Below are 22,119 nucleotides of genomic sequence, written 5' to 3'. Positions count from 1 at the left end.
TAGAAAATAACTGACTGTCGGCTGGGCGCAGTTGCTCACGCCTGTAATCCCAGCACTTTGGGAGGCCGAGACGGGTGGATCACGAGGTCAGGAGATCGAGACCATCCTGGCTAACACAGTGAAACCCCGTCTCTACTAAAAAATACGAAAAAACTAGCCGGGCGAAGTGGCGGCGCCTGTAGTCCCAGCTACTCGGGAGGCTGAGGCAGGAGAATGGCGGGAACCCGGGAGGCGGAGCTTGCAGTGAGCTGAGATCCGGCCACTGCACCCCAGCCTGGGCGACAGAGCGAGACTCCATCTCAAAAAAAAAAAAAAAAAAACTGACTGTCAGCATATTTGGAGGTTTCTTTGGCTTCCAGGAAAGAAGGGCAGGACTTGAGATCCTGCATGTGGTTTGAGGACAGACCGAGGCATATGTTTTGATTTGAGGATCAAAACTGAAAGTAAACTTGTAAACATTCTGTATTTTAGTTCTTAAAAATTAGCTTTGCTAAAAACACATATGAAACATTTTATTCTTCAGAGTTTCCAGGGATTTAGGAGTATGTGTACCTATGAAACAACCCTAAGATTATTGTAACTGCACCTCTGTGTCTATGTAGTAATTTAAAAAATAATAATTATTCAACGAAATGTCCTACTCATTGCCAGTGCTCAGGCTTCCCTGGGTTGGTTGGGAAACACATGTGTTTGCATGCCCTGTAGCTCAGCAGGCAGATTGCTACTTATTTAAATAAATCCCTCATGCCTGTAATCCCAGCACTTTGGGAGGCCGAGGTGGGCGGATCGTCTGAGGTCAGGAGTTTGAGACCAGCCTGGCCAACGTGGAGAAACCCCATCTCTACTAAAAATACAAAAATTAGCTGGGTGTGGTGGTGGGCACCTGTAATCCCAGCTACTCAGGAGACTGAGGCAGGAGAATCACTTGAACCTGGGAGGCGGATGTTGCAGTGAGCTAAGATCGTTCCATTGCACTTCAACCTGGGCAACAAGAGTGAAACTCTGTCTAAAAAAAAATTAAATAAATAAATGGCATAATAAATATATATTCATTGACTACCTGCTAGTGCCACACACTGAGCTAACAGGGAGAGATGGAACAGAATGTAAATTTTCCTGCCCTAGAGGATATAACAGTAGATAAGTCATGACAGCACAGTGCAGTGAGTCCCATAATAGAGAAAGGACTGCTTGCCAGGGGAATTCTGCAAGGTGCACCTCAGGAAAGGGTTCCCACAGGACGTGACAAGCAGAGTCTTGAAGAGCAAATAGGACTTAGCTCAGTAAAAAAAAAAAAAAAACCGGGAAGAACATTCTAGGCAGAGAGAACACGTGGAAAGGCTCGTGTGAGACAGCGTTCGTTGCAGTGCACACATTTCATTATGACCAGACGGTAGAAGCTTGAGGGAAAACATAGTGAGCTTCTCCAGGGACAATTCCAGGATCCAAGGAGCCAGTTCACTTTGGGTCACACAAACACATGGGAACTTACTACTTCTTCCTGAGAGGAGCCAGAAGAATCTCACATAGTCATGCGTGGGTAGAACATGTGATGAATACAATAAATTGCATCCGTTGGCTCATAATTGGTATATAAAGCATGTTCTCATTTTTTGAAGTCCTTTTTTTTTTTTTTTTGAAGACAGAGTCTCACTCTTGCTCAGGCTGGAGTGCAATGGCACGATCTTGGCTCACTGCAACCTCCGCCTCCCAGGTTCAAGCAATTCTCCTGCCTCAGCCTCCTAAGTAGCTGGGATTACAGGTGTGTACCACTGCAACCAGCTAATTTTTGTATTTTTAGTAGAGACGGGGTTTCACCATGTTGGCCAGGCTGGTCTTGAACTCCTGACCTCAAATGATCCACCCACCTTGGCCTCCTAAAGGGCTGGTATTATAGGCATGAGCCACTGCGCCTGGCCTGAAGTCTTTTTTTTAAAGCTATTGATACCAAGAAGGACAATCAGACTTGATCCCAAGCTGCTAGAAGCTGGATCTCACATAAGTCACTTTCGGAGAAATGTCCTCTTAACATTTTAGAAACGTGTACTTGAATTCATAACTGTAGAGAATTACTGCCTTCTGAAAATGAGTAAGAACTGAAGCTTTTATTTAGTGTTGCTGTATTAGTCTGTTTTCATGCTGCTGATAAAGACATACCCAAGACTGGGAAGAACAAGAAGTTTAATTGGAATTACAGTTCCACATGGCTGGGGAGGCCTCAGAATCATGGTGGCAGGCAAAAGGCACTTCTTACATGGCAGTGGCAAGAGACAATGAGAAAGATGAAAAAGTGGAAACCCCGGATAAAACCATCAGATCTTGTGAGACTTATTCACTACCACGAGAACAATATGGAGGAAACTGCCCCCACGATTCAAATCGTCTCCCACTGCGTCCCTCCCACAACACGTGGGAATTCTGGGAGATATAATTCAAGATGAGATTTGGGCGAAGACACAACCAAACTGTATCATTCCACCCCTGGCCCCTGCCAAATCTCATGTCCTCACATTTCAAAACAAAACATGCCTTCCCAACAGTCCCACAAAGTTTTTTTTTTTTTTTTTTTTTTTTTTTTTTTAATTTTTTTTATTTTATTTATTTATTTATTTTTTTTTTAATTTATTTATTATTATTATACTTTAAGTTGTAGGGTACATGTGCATAACGTGCAGGTTTGTTACATATGTATACTTGTGCCATGTTGCTGTGCTGCACCCATCAACTCGTCATTTACATCAGGTGTAACTCCCAATGCAATCCCTCCCCCCTCCCCCCTCCCCATGATAGGCCCCGGTGTGTGATGTTCCCCTTCCTGAGTCCGAGTGATCTCATTGTTCAGTTCCCACCTATGAGTGAGAACATGCGGTGTTTGGTTTTCTGTTCTTGTGATAGTTTGCTAAGAATGATGGATTCCAGCTGCATCCAAGTCCCTACAAAGGACTCAAACTCATCCTTTTTTATGGCTGCATAGTATTCCATGGTGTATATGTGCCACATTTTCTTAATCCAATCTGTCACTGATGGACATTTTGGTTGATTCCAAGTCTTTGCTATTGTGAATAGTGCTGCAATAAACATACGTGTGCATGTGTCTTTATAGCAGCATAATTTATAATCCTTTGGGTATATACCCAGTAATGGGATGGCTGGGTCATACGGTACATCTAGTTCTAGATCCTTGAGGAATCGCCATACTGTTTTCCATAATGGTTGAACTAGTTTACAATCCCACCAACAGTGTAAAAGTGTTCCTATTTCTCCACATCCTCTCCAGCACCTGTTGTTTCCTGACTTTTTAATGATTGCCATTCTAACTGGTGTGAGATGGTATCTCATTGTGGTTTTGATTTGCATTTCTCTGATGGCCAGTGATGATGAGCATTTTTTCATGTGTCTGTTGGCTGTATGAATGTCTTCTTTTGAGAAATGTCTGTTCATGTCCTTTGCCCACTTTTTGATGGGGTTGTTTGTTTTTTTCTTGTAAATTTGTTTGAGTTCTTTGTAGGTTCTGGATATTAGCCCTTTGTCAGATGAGTAGATTGCAAAAATTTTCTCCCATTCTGTAGGTTGCCTGTTCACTCTGATGGTAGTGTCTTTTGCTGTGCAGAAGCTCTTTAGTTTAATGAGATCCCATTTGTCAATTTTGGCTTTTGCTGCCGTTGCTTTTGGTGTTTTAGACATGAAATCTTTGCCCATGCCTATGTCCTGAATGGTACTACCTAGGTTTTCCTCTAGGATTTTTATGGTACTAGGTCTAACATTTAAGTCTCTAATCCATCTTGAATTAATTTTCGTATAAGGAGTAAGGAAAGGATCCAGTTTCAGCTTTCTACTTATGGCTAGCCAATTTTCCCAGCACCATTTATTAAATAGGGAATCCTTTCCCCATTTCTTGTTTCTCTCAGGTTTGTCAAAGATCAAATGGCTGTAGATGTGTGGTATTATTTCTGAGGACTCTGTTCTGTTCCATTGGTCTATATCTCTGTTTTGGTACCAGTACCATGCTGTTTTGGTTACTGTAGCCTTGTAGTATAGTTTGAAGTCAGGTAGCGTGATGCCTCCAGCTTTGTTCTTTTGACTTAGGATTGTCTTGGAGATGCGGGCTCTTTTTTGGTTCCATATGAACTTTAAAGCAGTTTTTTCCAATTCTGTGAAGAAACTCATTGGTAGCTTGATGGGGATGGCATTGAATCTATAAATTACCTTGGGCAGTATGGCCATTTTCACAATATTGATTCTTCCTATCCATGAGCATGGTATGTTCTTCCATTTGTTTGTGTCCTCTTTGATTTCACTGAGCAGTGGTTTGTAGTTCTCCTTGAAGAGGTCCTTTACATCCCTTGTAAGTTGGATTCCTAGGTATTTTATTCTCTTTGAAGCAATTGTGAATGGAAGTTCATTCCTGATTTGGCTCTCTGTTTGTCTGTTACTGGTGTATAAGAATGCTTGTGATTTTTGCACATTAATTTTGTATCCTGAGACTTTGCTGAAGTTGCTTATCAGCTTAAGGAGATTTTGGGCTGAGACAATGGGGTTTTCTAAATATACAATCATGTCATCTGCAAACAGGGACAATTTGACTTCTTCTTTTCCTAACTGAATACCCTTGATTTCTTTCTCTTGCCTGATTGCCCTAGCCAGAACTTCCAACACTATGTTGAATAGGAGTGGTGAGAGAGGGCATCCCTGTCTTGTGCCAGTTTTCAAAGGGAGTTTTTCCAGTTTTTGCCCATTCAGTATGATATTGGCTGTGGGTTTGTCATAAATAGCTCTTATTATTTTGAGGTACGTTCCATCAATACCGAATTTATTGAGCGTTTTTAGCATGAAGGGCTGTTGAATTTTGTCAAAAGCCTTTTCTGCATCAATTGAGATAATCATGTGGTTCTTGTCTTTGGTTCTGTTTATATGCTGGATTATGTTTATTGATTTGCGAATGTTGAACCAGCCTTGCATCCCAGGGATGAAGCCCACTTGATCATGGTGGATAAGCTTTTTGATGTGTTGCTGAATCCGGTTTGCCAGTATTTTATTGAGGATTTTTGCATCGATGTTCATCAGGGATATTGGTCTAAAATTCTCTTTTTTTGTTGTGTCTCTGCCAGGCTTTGGTATCAGGATGATGTTGGCCTCATAAAATGAGTTAGGGAGGATTCCCTCTTTTTCTATTGATTGGAATAGTTTCAGAAGGAATGGTACCAACTCCTCTTTGTACCTCTGGTAGAATTCAGCTGTGAATCCATCTGGTCCTGGACTTTTTTTGGTTGGCAGGCTATTAATTGTTGCCTCAATTTCAGAGCCTGCTATTGGTCTATTCAGGGATTCAACTTCTTCCTGGTTTAGTCTTGGAAGAGTGTAAGTGTCCAGGAAATTATCCATTTCTTCTAGATTTTCCAGTTTATTTGCGTAGAGGTGTTTATAGTATTCTCTGATGGTAGTTTGTATTTCTGTGGGGTCGGTGGTGATATCCCCTTGATCATTTTTAATTGCGTCGATTTGATTCTTCTCTCTTTTCTTCTTTATTAGTCTGGCTAGTGGTCTGTCAATTTTGTTGATCTTTTCAAAAAACCAACTCCTGGATTCATTGATTTTTTGGAGGGTTTTTTGTGTCTCTATCTCCTTCAGTTCTGCTCTGATCTTAGTTATTTCTTGCCTTCTGCTAGCTTTCGAATGTGTTTGCTCTTGCTTCTCTAGTTCTTTTAATTGCGATGTTAGAGTGTCAATTTTACATCTTTCCTGCTTTCTCTTGTGGGCATTTAGTGCTATAAATTTCCCTCTACACACTGCTTTAAATGTGTCCCAGAGATTCTGGTATGTTGTATCTTTGTTCTCATTGGTTTCAAAGAACATCTTTATTTCTGCCTTCATTTCGTTATGTACCCAGTAGTCATTCAGGAGCAGGTTGTTCAGTTTCCATGTAGTTGAGCGGTTTTGAGTGAGTTTCTTAGTCCTGAGTTCTAGTTTGATTGCACTGTGGTCTGAGAGACAGTTTGTTATAATTTCTGTTCTTGTACATTTGCTGAGGAGTGCTTTACTTCCAATTACGTGGTCAATTTTGGAGTAAGTATGATGTGGTGCTGAGAAGAATGTATATTCTGTTGATTTGGGGTGGAGAGTTCTATAGATGTCTCTTAGGTCTGCTTGTTGCAGAGATGAGTTCAATTCCTGGATATCCTTGTTAACTTTCTGTCTCGTTGATCTGTCTAATGTTGACAGTGGAGTGTTGAAGTCTCCCATTATTATTGTATGGGAGTCTAAGTCTCTTTGTAAGTCTCTAAGGACTTGCTTTATGAATCTGGGTGCTCCTGTATTGGGTGCATATATATTTAGGATAGTTAGCTCTTCCTGTTGAATTGATCCCTTTACCATTATGTAATGGCCTTCTTTGTCTCTTTTGATCTTTGATGGTTTAAAGTCTGTTTTATCAGAGACTAGTATTGCAACCCCTGCTTTTTTTTGTTCTCCATTTGCTTGGTAAATCTTCCTCCATCCCTTTATTTTGAGCCTATGTATGTCTCTGCATGTGAGATGGGTCTCCTGAATACAGCAGACTGATGGGTCTTGACTCTTTATCCAGTTTGCCAGTCTGTGTCTTTTAATTGGAGCATTTAGTCCATTTACATTTAAGGTTAAGATTGTTATGTGTGAACTTGATCCTGCCATTATGATATTAACTGGTTATTTTGCTCATTAGTTGATGCAGTTTCTTCCTAGCCTCAATGGTCTTTACATTTTGGCATGTTTTTGCAATGGCTGGTACCGGTTGTTCCTTTCCATGTTTAGTGCTTCCTTCAGGATCTCTTGTAAGGCAGGCCTAGTGGTGACAAAATCTCTAAGCATTTGCTTATCTGTAAAGGATTTTATTTCTCCTTCACTTATGAAACTTAGTTTGGCTGGATATGAAATTCTGGGTTTAAAATTCTTTTCTTTAAGAATGTTGAATATTGGCCCCCACTCTCTTCTGGCTTGTAGAGTTTCTGCGGAGAGATCTGCTGTTAGTCTGATGGGCTTCCCTTTGTGGGTAACCCGACCTTTCTCTCTGGCTGCCCTTAAGATTTTTTCCTTCATTTCAACTTTGGTGAATCTGGCAATTATGTGTCTTGGAGTTGCTCTTCTCGAGGAGTATCTTTGTGGTGTTCTCTGTATTTCCTGGATTTGAATGTTGGCCTGCCCTACTAGGTTGGGGAAGTTCTCCTGGATGATATCCTTAAGAGTGTTTTCCAACTTGGTTCCATTTTCCCCCTCACTTTCAGGCACCCCAATCAGACGTAGATTTGGTCTTTTTACATAATCCCATACTTCTTGCAGGCTTTGTTCGTTTCTTTTTCTTCTTTTTTCTTTTGGTTTCTCTTCTCGCTTCATTTCATTCATTTGATCCTCAATCGCTGATACTCTTTCTTCCAGTTGATCGAGTCGGTTACTGAAGCTTGTGCATTTGTCACGTATTTCTCGTGTCATGGTTTTCATCTCTTTCATTTCGTTTAGGACCTTCTCTGCATTGATTACTCTAGCCATCAATTCTTCCACTTTTTTTTCAAGATTTTTAGTTTCTTTGCGCTGGGTACGTAATTCCTCCTTTAGCTCTGAGAAATTTGATGGACTGAAGCCTTCTTCTCTCATCTCGTCAAAGTCATTCTCCGTCCAGCTTTGATCCATTGCTGGCGACGAGCTGCGCTCCTTTGCCGGGGGAGATGCGCTCTTATTTTTTGAATTTCCAGCTTTTCTGCCCTGCTTTTTCCCCATCTTTGTGGTTTTATCTGCCTCTGGTCTTTGATGATGGTGATGTACTGATGGGGTTTTGGTGTAGGTGTCCTTCCTGTTTGATAGTTTTCCTTCTAACAGTCAGGACCCTCAGCTGTAGGTCTGTTCGAGATTGCTTGAGGTCCACTCCAGACCCTGTTTGCCTGGGTATCAGCAGCAGAGGCTGCAGAAGATAGAATATTTCTGAACAGCGAGTGAACCTGTCTGATTCTTGCTTTGGAAGCTTCCTCTCAGGGGTATACTCCTCCCTGTGAGGTGTGGGGTGTCAGACTGCCCCTAGTGGGGGATGTCACCCAGTTAGGCTACTCAGGGGTCAGGGACCCGCTTGAGCAGGGAGTCTGTCCCTTCTCAGATCTCAGCCTCCGTGTTGGGAGATCCACTGCTCTCTTCAAAGCTGTCAGACAGAGTCGTTTCCGTCTGTGCAGAGGTGTCTGTGTGTCTTAGTTTACTGTGCCCTGTCCCCAGAGGTGGAGTCTACAGAGACAGGCAGGTTTCCTTGAGCTGCTGTGAGCTCCACCCAGTTTGAGCTTCCCAGCAGCTTTGTTTACCTACTTAAGCCTCAGCAATGGCGGGCGCCCCTCCCCCAGCCTCGCTGCTGCCTTGCCGGTAGATCGCAGACTGCTGCGCTAGCAACGAGGGAGGCTCCGTGGGTGTGGGACCCTCCCGGCCAGGTGTGGGATATGATCTCCTGGTGTGCCTGTTTCCTAAAGCGCAGTATTGGGGTGGGAGTTACCCGATTTTCCAGGTGTTGTGTGTCTCAGTTCCCCTGGCTAGGAAAAGGGACTCCCTTCCCCCTTGCGCTTCCCAGGTGAGGCAATGCCTCGCCCTGCTTCAGCTCTCGCTGGTCGGGCTGCAGCAGCTGACCAGCTCCGATCGTCCGGCACTCCCCAGTGAGATGAACCCAGTACCTCAGTTGAAAATGCAGAAATCACCGGTCTTCTGTGTCGCTCGCGCTGGGAGTTGGAGACTGGAGCTGCTCCTATTCGGCCATCTTGCTCCCAGTCCCACAAAGTTTTAACTCATTTCAGCAATAATCCTGAAGTCCACAGTCCAAAATCCCATCTGAGACAAGGCAAGTCCCTTCCGCCTATGAGCCTGTACAATTAAAAGCAAGCTAGTTACTTCCTAGATACAATGAGGATACAGGTATTGGGTAAATACAGGCTTTCCGAATGGGAGAAATTGGCCAAAACAAAGGGGTACAGGCCCCATGCGAGTTCAAAATCAGCAGGGCAGTCAAATTTTAAAGCTCCAAAATTATCTCCTTTGACTCCAGGTCTCACATCCCGGTCATGCTGATGCAAGAGGTGGGTTCCCATGGTCTTGGGCATCTCCGCCCCTGTGACTTTGGAGGGTACAACCTCTCTCCCTGCTGCTTTCATGGCTGGTGTTGAGCGTCTGTTGGTTTTCCAGGTGAACAGTGCAAACTGTCAGTAGATCTACCATTCTGGGGTCTGGAGAACGGTGGCCCTCTTCTCACAGCTCTACTAGGCAGTGCCCCAATAGGGACTGTGCGGGGGCTCCAACCCCACATTGCCCTTCCACACTGCCCTAGCAGAGGTTCTCTACGCACACCCCGCCCCTGCAGCAAACTTCTGCCTGGGTATCCAGGAGTTTCCATACATCCTCAGAAATCTAGGCAGAGGTTCCCAAACCTCTATTGACATGTGCACTCGCAGGCTCAACACCACGTGAAAGCTACCAAGGCTTGAAGCTTGCACCCTCTGAAGCCACGGCCCCAGCTCTACACTGGCCCCTTTCAGCCACGGCTGGAGCATCTAGGACACAGGGCACCGCGTCCCTAGGCTGCACACAGCATGGGGACCCTGGGCCCGGCCCACAAAACCATTTTCTCCTTGGCCTCCAGGCCAGGGATGGGAGGGGCTGCCGTGAAGGCTCTGACTTGCCCTGAAGACATTTTCCCAGTTGTCTTGGGGATTAACATTTCAGGCAGCAAGAGAAAATAAGATGCGAAAGTGGAAACCCCTGATAAAACCATCAGATCTTGTGAGACTTATTCATTACCACGAGAACAGTATAGGGGAAACCACCCCCATTATTCAAATTATCTCCCACCAAGTTCCTCCCACAACATATGGGAATTAGGGGGGTATAATTTAAGATGAGATTTGGGTGAGGACACAGCCAAACCCTATCAATGGTTTTACTTTCCCTATCATATACAATCAAGAAAATGCTATCAAAAAATACTTCTTGGCAAATCATTGTTTGGAAACACCACTCAGGTATCTACTTGAGGATTGATAAACTACAGAATCAGTTGTCACTAACAAAAAGCAGATTTCCAGGGCGTTGTGGTGGAACTCATAACAGAAAGTGGCAGACACTCTTGACTTTGTGTCCTTTCTATGACGATTTTATGTATAGACCTGAGCTGGGTTTTCCTTGCCAATGGAATCCTCTTCTAGGTAAATGAGTCCCACCTGCCAAGAATGTTAGGGAAGCTGATGAGTGACAACATTTTGTAAATTATCACAGTGTGCTGTGCCTTCGTCTATGAAAATTAATATAGGAAATAACAGATTAGGGACTTCTAAAATGCATGAAAATTTTAAAATTAGTTCCAAATGATTTCTGAAACATCCAAGGCATTATAGAATCATAAGAATCGTTAAGAACATAAAATTCTGAACTGAGTAAATTGTACCCCTGGGTTTTGTGACAAGTAAGTTATTTTTCCAAAAAGATGGCTTTTCTTTCCTATATTTGATTTCAGTTACACTTTTTTTGTTCAATCTGTTTCCTTTGTTCCATAATGAAATGATCTCTTGTTTTGAAACTGAAAAATACAATATGAGCAGGTGTGTGTACTAATGCATCATTTTCCAAATCTTAGTTGTAGAGAAAATGGACAATGTCACAGGCGGCATGGAGACATCTCGCCAAACCTATGATGACAAGCTCACAGCAGTGGAAAGTGACCTGAAGAAATTAGGTAATCTGTGACAAGACTGAACCATTCAGTGAAATCCCCTGACTCTACATAAATGACCACAGCCTCTTAGAATGATGTTGCTATACACTCCCCATGCACCCAGAAGGACATTCCATTTTTGTATTGCATGTTGAGTCTTCCCTCATGATTTAATTCAAATGCTTAAATTTTAAAGTTAAGGGTCCATTTTGGAATTATGTCCTGCCGAAAATACTATTATGTGCCAAATAATATCTGAAGATTAATCCTGACTAAAAAAACCACAAATACCCTTTATTAAAAACTGTCAGATAAATAGGAATTTACTGAGCATTTTTGAAATACTTTGAACTACATAGAAGAATTGTAGAAATTAAGTTATAAAGTAAAAGATCCTAGCATATTCTATTCCTTGATTTTTGCTTTCATTAAAAAAATTGGGAAATTTAAAAGGTTATTTTCTTCTTGACATCCTGCCCACTGCCCTAAAATCTAGTAAATTCCCCCTCCCTCTTTGAGAAAAATGTTCAGCCAAGTTTGTCATTCCTAGTTCTGGGCATCCTTTCTGATTCCCCAGGACCCGGTTTTAATAGATATGTACATTTTACTAATGCAGAGCTGTCTGCTTATACTGCCAATTTTGCATCTAAAATACAGTGCATACCAGTTAAGTGTGTTTGGGATCTTTGGCCTTGACTGAACACTTCTCCATACCACCAATGTAAGTCACAGATATTTCTTATTCCAGGTGACCAAACTGGGAAGAAAGCTATCAGCACCAACTCAGAACTCTCCACCTTCAGATCAGACATTCTAGATCTCCGTCAGCAACTTCGTGAGATTACAGAAAAAACCAGCAAGAACAAGGATACGCTGGAGAAGTTACAGGCAAGCGGGGATGCACTGGTGGACAGGCAGAGTCAACTGAAAGAAACTTTGGAGAATAATTCTTTCCTCATCACCACTGTGAACAAAACCCTCCAGGCGTATAATGGCTATGTCACGAATCTGCAGCAAGATACCAGCGTGCTCCAGGGCAATCTGCAGAGCCAAATGTATTCTCATAACGTGGTCATCATGAACCTCAACAACCTGAACCTGACCCAGGTACAGCAGAGGAACCTCATCACGAATCTGCAGCGGTCTGTGGATGACACAAGCCAGGCTATCCAGCGAATCAAGAACGACTTTCAAAATCTGCAGCAGGTTTTTCTTCAAGCCAAGAAGGACACGGATTGGCTGAAGGAGAAAGTGCAGAGCTTGCAGACGCTGGCTGCCAACAACTCTGCTTTGGCCAAAGCCAACAATGACACCCTGGAGGATATGAACAGCCAGCTCAACTCATTCACAGGTCAGTTGGAGAACATCACCACTATCTCTCAAGCCAATGAGCAGAACCTGAAAGACCTGCAGGACTTACACAAGGATGCAGAGAACAGAACAGCCATCAAGTTCAACCAACTGGAGGAACGCTTCCAGCTCTTTGAGACAGATATTGTGAACATCATTAGCAATATCAGTTACACAGCCCACCACCTGCGGACGCTGACCAGCAATCTAAATGAAGTCAGGACCACTTGCACAGATACCCTAACCAAACACACGGATGATCTGACCTCCTTGAATAATACCCTGGCCAACATCCGTTTGGATTCTGTTTCTCTCAGGATGCAACAAGATTTGATGAGGTCGAGGTTAGACACTGAAGTAGCCAACTTATCAGTGATTATGGAAGAAATGAAGCTAGTAGACTCCAAGCATGGTCAGCTCATCAAGAATTTTACAATACTGCAAGGTAAGTCGAAATTCTGAATTTGTATTTGTATTAGTTGTCTATTGCTGCATAACAAGTTACTGTAAAATTTGGCAATTTAAAACAATAGATATTAATCATCTCATATGTTTCTGTGGTTTCTGTGGACCAGGAATTCAAGAGCAGCTTAACTAGGTGGTCCTGACTCACTGTTGTTCAAGAGGTTGTGTCAAGATCTCAGCCAGGGCTGCAGTCATCTGAAGGCTTAATGTGGCTAGAGGGTCTGCTACTAAAGTGGCCTGTTCACATAGCTCTTGGCAGGAGGCCTCAGTTCCTTGCTGTGTGAAATTGCTTGTGTGTCCTCACAACATGGCAGCTGGCTGCCGCCAGAACAAGGAATTCAAGAGAGAGAACAAGAAGGAAGCTACCATGACATACTAGCCTCAGAAACCACACACCATCACATCCACTGTATTCTGTTTCTTAGAAATGTCACTAAGTCCGGTCCACACTCAATGCAAGGGGAATTAAGTTCCACATCTTGAAAAGAAGTGTAACTAAGAATCTGTGAACAGTACTTAAAGGGGCTCCATTAATTATTTGTTGAGTGAAAGGTTGGTTAATTTGAATTTTCTTCGTCCTTGAGCCATTTCAATGCAACATAAATTGGGCTCCTCTGAAAGCAAGATCAAGTTTTTTGGGTCACAAAGCTACCATTAAGGGAGTTACGAGTCATCAGTAGATGAATGGTTGGCCATCACAGTAACCGTAAGGCCACAGAGGAGTTCTGGTAGGTGTGGTGGCTCATGCCTGTAATCTTAACACTTTGGGAGGCTGAGGTGTGAGGATCACTTGAGACCAGGAGTTTGAGACCAGCCTGGGCAACATAGCAGTATCCCATCTCCTAAATAAATAAATGAATGAATACATACATATAATCTGAATTTTACTGTTATCCAGATCATCCATGTAAATTAAAAGTCCTTGACTCAGATTAAGTCTACAGTTGAAGATTTGCAGCATCATATATTAACAGTATTTTCCAGTCACAAACTATTTTCACAGTTTTTACGTTGAAAGTACTATGTGGAAGATGTTGTGCTCAGCAGTCTGGGTAATACAGAGGAAAGCAAATGGTCCTCACCCTTAGGTAGTTTAACATAAAGAGAATTTCAGGGCATGAGAAGATGGGCTGTAAGCAAACATTCAAGGGGAAGGGATTACACAAGGGCATGAGTCACTAGGGGCCACCTTGGGATATGTCCCCCACACTGGTCAAATGATCAAGAATAACAAGTGGTAGTTAATAAGTCCCTGTGATGCTGAAAGTAGATCCAGATAGCAGATAGCAGGACTCTGTTCAATAGCTTTGTCAGTGACTAGCATGGATGACCTGCTGAAGCAATGCTTGTGTGACTTGAAACTGTATATGCCAGCCAGTGGCTGATATAATCATAATCCGCAATGATCTAGAGAGGCCAGAAGAGTATCAAGATGTCAATCAAATGAAGTAGATAGGAATACATGTAAAATCCTGCTCATAAATGGATGAGACAAAACAGATAAATGTTGATGGGAAGTCGTGGCTGGAAGGAAGTGTGCATGAAGCATGGGGATTTTAGTTGACTGGAAGCAGTTAAATGTGTCTTCCAGGGAAGGTAATGTGATCTTTGACTGTGTTAATAAGAAGGGAAGTAATATCTGACTCTGTTCAGTATGCCAAGACCACCTCTGGAACATAATGTTTACTTTGAGGAGCCCCTTTCAAAAGAGACATTCCCAGATCAGCACGCTCAGAAAAGCAGCACCAGAATGATAGCAGCTAGAAACCATGTGCTGTGAGGAAGGGTTGAGGACCTGGGAGCTTTCCGCCCTAGGAGAGACTGCTCAGTGGAGAACAAGACAGCCATCTGTACTTATTTAAAGTTGCTCTGTCTCAGGAATGAACAGAGTCTGGCTGTCTGGTGCCAAACCCCATGCCGTTAACTCCAAGGATAGTCACCGAAAGTGTGTGGCCCTCCCCACTGTACCCGGTCACCCCAGAGGGAGCCTAGAAGGTCAGGGAGTTGGGATTTTATTCTAAGTGTGACGGGGAGGTTTTAAGCAAGGTGTTGAGATGATAGAGAGCAGGGAGGGGTCAGTGAGAGCATGGACCAGCTGTTGGTGACTTGGCCTGGAATGCTGGCAGTGGAGAAGGGAGAAGTGGGTACCCTCATTTAGGAGAAGAGTTGGAGATAGAATCAAGGGCTTCCCTTTCCTTGCCCTGACAACAGGGACCCCAGCTTTAGGAGGTCCCAGCAGCCTTCCCCAACCGAGCCTGTGCTGAGGTGAGGAGTCTATGGCCTCAAGGTGCTGTGAGTATTCAGAGCCCACACCAACCCCTGCTTGTCCATGTTTGTGCCCAGGACCCTGGAATTCCCTACCCAGTGTGCCCAGAAGCAAAGGGCAGCCAAGAGATACCTGTGTGTCATAGGGATTGGGGGTGATGTGGACAGAAATTGAACACACAGTAGGGGGTTGGTGTGAGTGTCTGGACGAGACTGGCGGGCAGGACCTGCTGATGGATTGGCTGTGGGGAGTGAGTGAAAGAGAGGAACAGGATGTTTCCTAAGTCTTTAGCATGAGCAGTGAGGTGGATGGTGATCCAGACTGGGGAGCTGCAGAAAAAGAGAGGCCCATGTAGACATGTCAAGAGGAAGATGTCTATTATAATAGAATGAGGTTTCTGACTCATGGAAAAGCATATGTGATTAAAAAAAAAGTCTCAATTCTGAAACCAGGCTCCAGGGTGCTTCAGAGACACTATCACATTTATCCCTGGTCTTGTTGTTCACTGCACTTTCTGTGAGTTGATCTGAGAAGCTTCCCAGGCCAACCAAGCTGGTCCCTTTCTATTCACTCTCTTCCACTGCCTCCAGACCGGCAATACCCAGCAGGTATTCCGAGGGAACGAGAGACTGAGGGGAAGAACGAACTCCATTTCTGAATGCAAGTGTTTTCTTCCACACCTTTTCTCTCTAGCACCTTTCCCTTTCTGTACATGCAGATCTCATCCCTGAGGATGAGGAGCAGATGGATAAAGCAGGATGGATTAACATTGGCTTATGTGAGGCTGGCGTCTGCAAGATTCAAAATAGTCTGATGCTTTCCAGAAAATTCCTATTGACTCCCACTTTAATGAACCCCAGTGCTCACTGTCCAGTTCAGCCACATAGACATTTGCCACATTAAGAAGTGGGAGCTGAAGCTGACTGACTGTGCTGAAGGCAGATGATAGTGTAGAGATAGATGTTCACGTTATCTCTACATCCATCAGCCGAGAAGCCTTGTTAAGAAAACCTTATTTTTGGGGAGTTCACAACCAGCCTGACCAACATGGAGAAACCCTGTCTCTATTAAAAAGACAAAATTAGCCGGGTGTGGTAGCACATGCCTGTAATCCCAGCTACACAGGACCCTGAGGCAGCAGAATCGCTTGAACCCGGGAGGCAGAGGTTGTAGTGAGCTGAGATCGCACCATTGCACTCTATCCTGGGCAAAAAGAGCGAAACTCCATCTCAAAAAAAAAAAAAAAAAAAAAAAAGCCTTATTTTTTGATACAAATAATATAAAGATTTTTATTCTAATTATGTACATAGAGGACTTCTCACACATGCTTCTAGGTGCAAAGATCACTCCACCTCCTGGGCTGTTCTCTGCAAACTAAGGAAAGGTCAGTTGCATCCTTCCTGTACCACCAGACATTTTCCCTCTCTGCTCTTTCGAGAGGCATCAGATTTAATGAGTGAGAACAAGAGCTCTGGTATCAGACAGGGCTGGATTCATGTAGCAAGCTCCTCATCCTCTCACTGCCTCTGTGTGCTCATCTGTGTGTACCTTTTAGAGTTATGAGGACCCAAAGAAGTAATATAAAGAAAGTACTTAGTGCAGGGTCTAGAGTGGGGTCAGCATAACATCCAAATGTAAATAAGGTCACTTCCTTCAAAGCTTTCCCTTCTGCTGCACCTGTAGCCAGTACATCAGTGGAAAACAAAACAGCTTCATATGCACAAAGAGTAAAATCACACATGCGGGGTTAAGGATGATTTGAGTCTAAAAGTACTTACTGCTGGGTTTCTAGTGCCCAGCCCTAGAGATGAATCACACCCCAGGGATGCTGACATCTAGCGAGCTTTCGTTTATTTTCTCAGGCCACATTTCTGGGGTGTCTGTGCTATGCCAATCACGCTGCTAAGCCCTTGGATAAATTATCAGCTTTCATTGTTACAGCTCTTTAAGGGGGGAGTTATTGACATTCCCCATTTGCAGGGGAGGGAACTGAGACTCAGAGAGCCTGGGTAACTTATCCAAGGCCAAACAGCTAGTAAATGGCAGACAGCGCCAAACTCAGGTCTGTCTAGTTGCAAACTCATGCTTCCACCATGAATAGATAACATGTTTGGAGAGGTGGAAATGACAGAGAGTTTATTGACAGCAGAGCAGTTGGTTAGAGTTTCAATAGGGATTGACATTTGAGCTGAACCTTGAAAGGTGCACATGAAGGCTGACGGGACAGGGGACAGCACAGTGTGGGTCAGGCAGGGGCCTCGGTTCCTCCCATTACCAACCACTCCCTCGTGCTGCACTTCCCCAAACAAGACGGCGTGGCTGGAGATCCCGGAGACAGTTGGCAAGAAACAGTGGTTAAATACACCCTCCTCTGTGGACAAGGCACTTCCAAGGCTTTCCAGAAGCCCAGTTGTATTTGTTTTTAATCTGTACATTCCATTTCACCTCAGTGAAGCACAGTGATTTTTTCCTATGGTAGGCATTTAATAAATATTTGATTAATTTAAGTGCATTCAACGTAGATTTTTAAATGAGAAGAAAAACATCAGATCGTATCGCTGTTTTTCCTCTACCTTGCCTATCTTCCAATCTTACCACCAGTGGGTCTTAACATTGAGTCTCTAAGATTTTGGATGGCAGTTAAGAATTAAAGCAGTTTCTCTTCCTTTTCTTAAGCACCAGCAGTTTTGTTGGAAAACACATTTGAAACTTCTCTTGTGTAGGAAACTGGACTGGGCACTTCTCAGGCCTATAGTTTGATTTGTCAAAGCACAAGCAGCACAATGATTTAAAGTCTTCCATCCTCTTTGAACTGCTTGTTTAGAAAATACAGATTTTCAAGGCTCCCAAAACCGTGGGGCCTGGGGACGGTGGGGTAGAGGTGTCACTGACAGCACAGACCCCGGGCTGCTTGGAGCTCTGGTATTGGTCATATTCAGGCATCTCTGGAGCTTGTGACGGCTTTACCAGCCACATGGGCATCCTAGCATTTCAGAAACCTGAGCCAGTGAGCCACCCGTACTTGGCCTTGACATTGAGTTAAAATTTCACTCAGTTTGAAAGCAAACCTCAAATGTCCTTCCACGTAGGACATCACGTGTTTCCACGCAGCGTTGTGGTTTTCTCAACCCTGAATTCAAGCTGTTGCTGCACAAGCTCATAAATACTCTGTTCTTTCTTTCTTTCTTTTTTTTTCTTTTTTTTTTTTTTTTTTTTTTTTTTTTTTTTTTTGCTTTCAGGCACTAAGGGCAGCTTCTATTTTATTTCACTATTTCATTTTATTTTCACCTTGACAGCTGCCCAATAAAAGATTCAAGTGAGACCTCAAAGCCTGAGATCATCCAGATGCTAATCAGCAGTGCCAGCATCCTGGGTCCTAGAGGAAAACAAGCCCTGGCATGCATAATCTACTTTTTATGAGGATCCAGTGTTGACTTTTTAAATGGCTTTAGCTCTTTTTCTCAATGATTTTTTTAAAAGAAAAACAAAATCCAGGAAATTTCTAGCCTGTCTTAATGAACCAAAGTAGATTATGTGAATCTCCTGATCTGTAAGACATATAAAATATGTTTTGACCTAACCCAGCATGTGAGGGCAGAGAGTGCCAGCTCCTTTGTGGCTTTTGGAAGGCTGGGGCAACTGTAGTGGATGACACCAATCACAGTGTGCTTGCCAGTTTAGCCACAGTCAGGAATATTAAGCCTTATCTGATTAAGAGAAAGACAGGTAACCTATTTAAGATGGATGTAGTACTTCAGATGGGGAAATTTGGTTTTTATACTAATCCAGCTGGGAAATCAATCACAAGTAGAACTGTAGATCTTCATTAACGGCAAAAATGTGCATTTCCCCCCGTTGTTTATTCCCTTCCTTCACAAGATCTGGAGATTAGCACCTGCTGGAATCTTGTGCTACCTGTGGGATCCACATTTGATGTCGTTCTTCACATAAGCCACAACTTACACATTGAGTGGGTGGGGAGATTCAACAGCCACTTCCAGTCCAGAGGAAAATAGCGGAACACCATAAACTACCCTACCCCAGAAATAAATAGGATGAATGAAAAGCTTCACCCCAGGTGAGGGAGGCCTCGGATTCATGTCAGGAGAGGGAGGGAGCGTTGTATCTTTGGAACTCTGTCAGAAGCTAGAAGAAGGTGTTCTGAAGAAATACAGCTCCCCCCACCAGCAGACATGAGCCTGTGATCAGTTCCTCTTTCATGGTCACAGGTAAACTCATTTCTTGTAACTTGCAAGGATAGCACTAGCCCCAGATGTAAGTGGTGGAGAAACACAAATTATCAGCAAAAAAAAAAAAATTAAGAGAATAAAGCTAAAGATTATTTCTTAAAACACTTGAATTTCCCAATATGCCATCTTCATTATTTGGATTTCCTAGAGTTAAACACAGAACATAAGTAAAACAGAAATAGTTGAGAAAAAAGTTTAATTTTGCAGTTACTCGACATATACTAGAATTTTTTGTTTTGTTTTGGCCTAAATTGTCAGTATGTTTTCCCTAGAACTATCCATAATGCTACGTCCATTGTGGGGGAACATACGTGGCACTTTCACCACTATTTGTCTCTGAGATGCTATTTCCCAGCTACACAGAGGCATTAAGTTACTTTTTTAAAGGAGATAGATCTGGCAGCAAAAAGTCTGCCTTCCCTATCTTTACTAAATGGGATAGGCTATGTAGGTGAGCCTGACCAGGTTAGGCAGAACAAAAGTCCAACTGTGGATGTGGAGACCCACTGGATTAATTCATGAGGGTCAGTAGCAAGGAAAGATGGATCTCCTTATGATTATTTCATAGTGGCAGCCACAGCCCACCTGATACAGAGATTATTATAAGATGCGGGGCACCAGGCAGGTCACCCTTCCCCAAAAACCTATCCCTTCTGATCTCACCTGGGGCACAAAATGTGAGCATTAGAGTGCTGGACTTTTTAACCATGATGTGCATGTATTTGATAAACACTTGCTTAATAGTGACTGTGGGCCAGACCCTACAAGGGGCTAGACGTGGAGAAGGGTCTTGAGTAGAACAAATAAGAACTATAAGATTAGAGAAGAGAAAACTTCCATCTGAAGTGGCCTGGGAGGATGCCAGGAATATTACCGAAGGACATGGGCAGAGGAAATTGTCAGAGAAGAGATGTGCAGAAAGTACAGAGGAGGATAGAATAAACACAGGCGAGACTAGGCTGGGAGGAGCCTTCATGCCAGACTGATCAGGTGGGGCCGCATATTCTTGAGCAAGTGGAGATCAGAGCTGGGCTTAAGGAAGACAAAAGGCAGAGTGGAATGAATGGAGAGGAATCACAGGTAGGAAGATCAATTAAGAAGTTACCGTGAACACCTTCCAAAAAAGACAGAGAGAGGTGGGAAGAAGAGAGCCTACACTAGGGTCATGACCAGGGTCAGGGCGAGGAAAAGAGGGTTGTGGCAATGTGGTGGGAGAAGGGATGATGGAAGGAGAACATGCACAGCAAAGAGACAAGAAGTTCAGCTGTGGACACGCAGGTTAGAGGTGCTGGCAGAACCAGAGAAAATGGACCCTTCAACTAGCAGGTGCATATAAAGGCCCAGAGCCCAGGGTTGCTGAAGACAAGTAGGAGTCAACAGGAGCTGTGGGCAGAGGTCAGTGACATGGGTCTAGGTAGAAGTGACTTCATCCCTAAGTCTTCTAAAGTCTCCCATTTGTGGAGCAGATAACGCTAGAAAGAATGCATTGAGGCCAGTCCTTTCCATTAGCATAAACTCTCTTACCACTGGAAGAGGGTCCTGCTAATAAATCTGTGAGCGACATATGGGTAGCCAAACTAAGTCCAGAGCCTAAGCTTCTGCTAAGAGAGAACACGGATGGATTGGCTTGACTGGGAGCCGTGGATGTTAGGGTACAGTAGACATCCATCAAGACCTAGGGTGGGGAAGGAGACAGGGAGATCCCCCTAGAGAGGTGGGAAGGATTGCTTCATGATTCTGTCCTCAGACCAATGGGAGAGGGAGGACAAGGAGCAGGAGGGATAAAGGAACTTAGGGTAGATCTGCCACCCATCCTCCATTGCTCCAGCACTTCTATCCTTCTAACTTTACAGGCTTTCTGCTTCTGTAGAAAAAGTAAGGCCAGGCACAGTGTCTCACACCTGTAATCCCAGCACTTTGAGAGTCCGATGGGGGAGGATCGCTTGAGGCCAGGAATTCGAGGTCAGTCTGGGCAACACAGTGAGACCCCCATCTCTACAAAAAAATTAAAAAAATTTTTAAAAGCAGGCAATGTGGTACAAGCCTGTAGTCTCAGCTACATGGGAGGAAGCTGAGGTTGGAGGATTGCTTCAGCCCAAGAGTGCAAAGTTGCAGTGAGCTATGATCATGACACTGTGCTCCAGCCTGGGTGACAGAGTGAGACTGTCTCTAAAAAAATAGAGTGAGACTCTGTCGCTAAAAAAGAGAGAATAAGTGTGGCCTTTTATTATTCATGCAGAATTGTGAGATTTCAGAAACTCTCCGATTCATTCATTTCGACATCAGAAGACCTGAGTTCATGCCCCAGCTCCACTACTAGACTGTGATTGACCATGTCTTACTCTCCTTGGTATCTGTTCCTAGTAGCTAAGTATCCTTGAACAAATAGTTTGGCATCTCTGGCCCTACATGTCCTCGTCTGTGCAGTGAGAATTCCACATCACAGGCAAGATCAGGTGGCATAATGTATGTGAAAGTACCTTGAAAATTGTCTCACTATACAGTTCCTGGTAGGGGATTATTTGTGTGAAATTTCCCGTTCCCTCTGAGAAACTAAAGAAAGAAAAACAATCCTGTGTTATGTGGGCCTCTTTATGAGATGTTGGGGACAGCAGTATTTGCTTTTCTTCCCAATTTGATGGTCCACATAACTTTTTTCTCTAGCCTACCTTCCTTATGTATATTATTAGACTTACAAAGCAACCCAGAGAGTTTGGACACCTGTCCACAACGAGCAGCAAAGCCCCACCAGGCTTTCCCACAGAGACCTCCCGTCCCTCTGAGCTGGCCCACGGGTGAGTGAGGCTCAGCCCTAAGGACACCAGCATCCCCACAGCTTTGGTGGACAGCACAGGCATGCCAGCTGGGGTGCGACAGAGAGGAAGGTTATAGGGAAGTTACAGGCTTGGTTATAGGGAGAGAATTAATACATCAATGCCTGTCAACACCTGATGGCATGTTTTGGTCTCCTTCAGTTCTTTATCCCACAATACCTTAACACGGTGCTTGTCATATAATAGGTCTTTAATAAATATTTATCAAATTAAGGAAAACAGGAAATAAGTAAGAGCAAATCCTGATCCTGGTCT

General features: G+C 43.6%; 1 protein-coding gene across 1 annotated transcript in view; it reads left to right on the top strand.

Annotated features, from left to right (window-relative positions):
- COLEC12 (collectin subfamily member 12) overlaps positions 1–22,119 on the top strand; it is a 192,658-nt gene that overhangs the window by 153,554 nt on the left and 16,985 nt on the right. Inside the window, exons 4-5 of the mRNA XM_005587074.5 lie at positions 10,622–10,720; positions 11,448–12,494. Of these exons, the coding sequence (XP_005587131.1) occupies positions 10,622–10,720; positions 11,448–12,494 (1,146 nt within the window). The remainder of the gene's footprint in view (positions 1–10,621; positions 10,721–11,447; positions 12,495–22,119) is intronic.

This window comes from Macaca fascicularis, chromosome 18 (assembly GCF_037993035.2).
Source record: "Macaca fascicularis isolate 582-1 chromosome 18, T2T-MFA8v1.1".
Lineage (NCBI taxonomy): Eukaryota > Metazoa > Chordata > Mammalia > Primates > Cercopithecidae > Macaca > Macaca fascicularis.
Note: the sequence above shows the minus strand (reverse complement) of the source record. Positions and strands in the feature narration are given on the sequence as shown.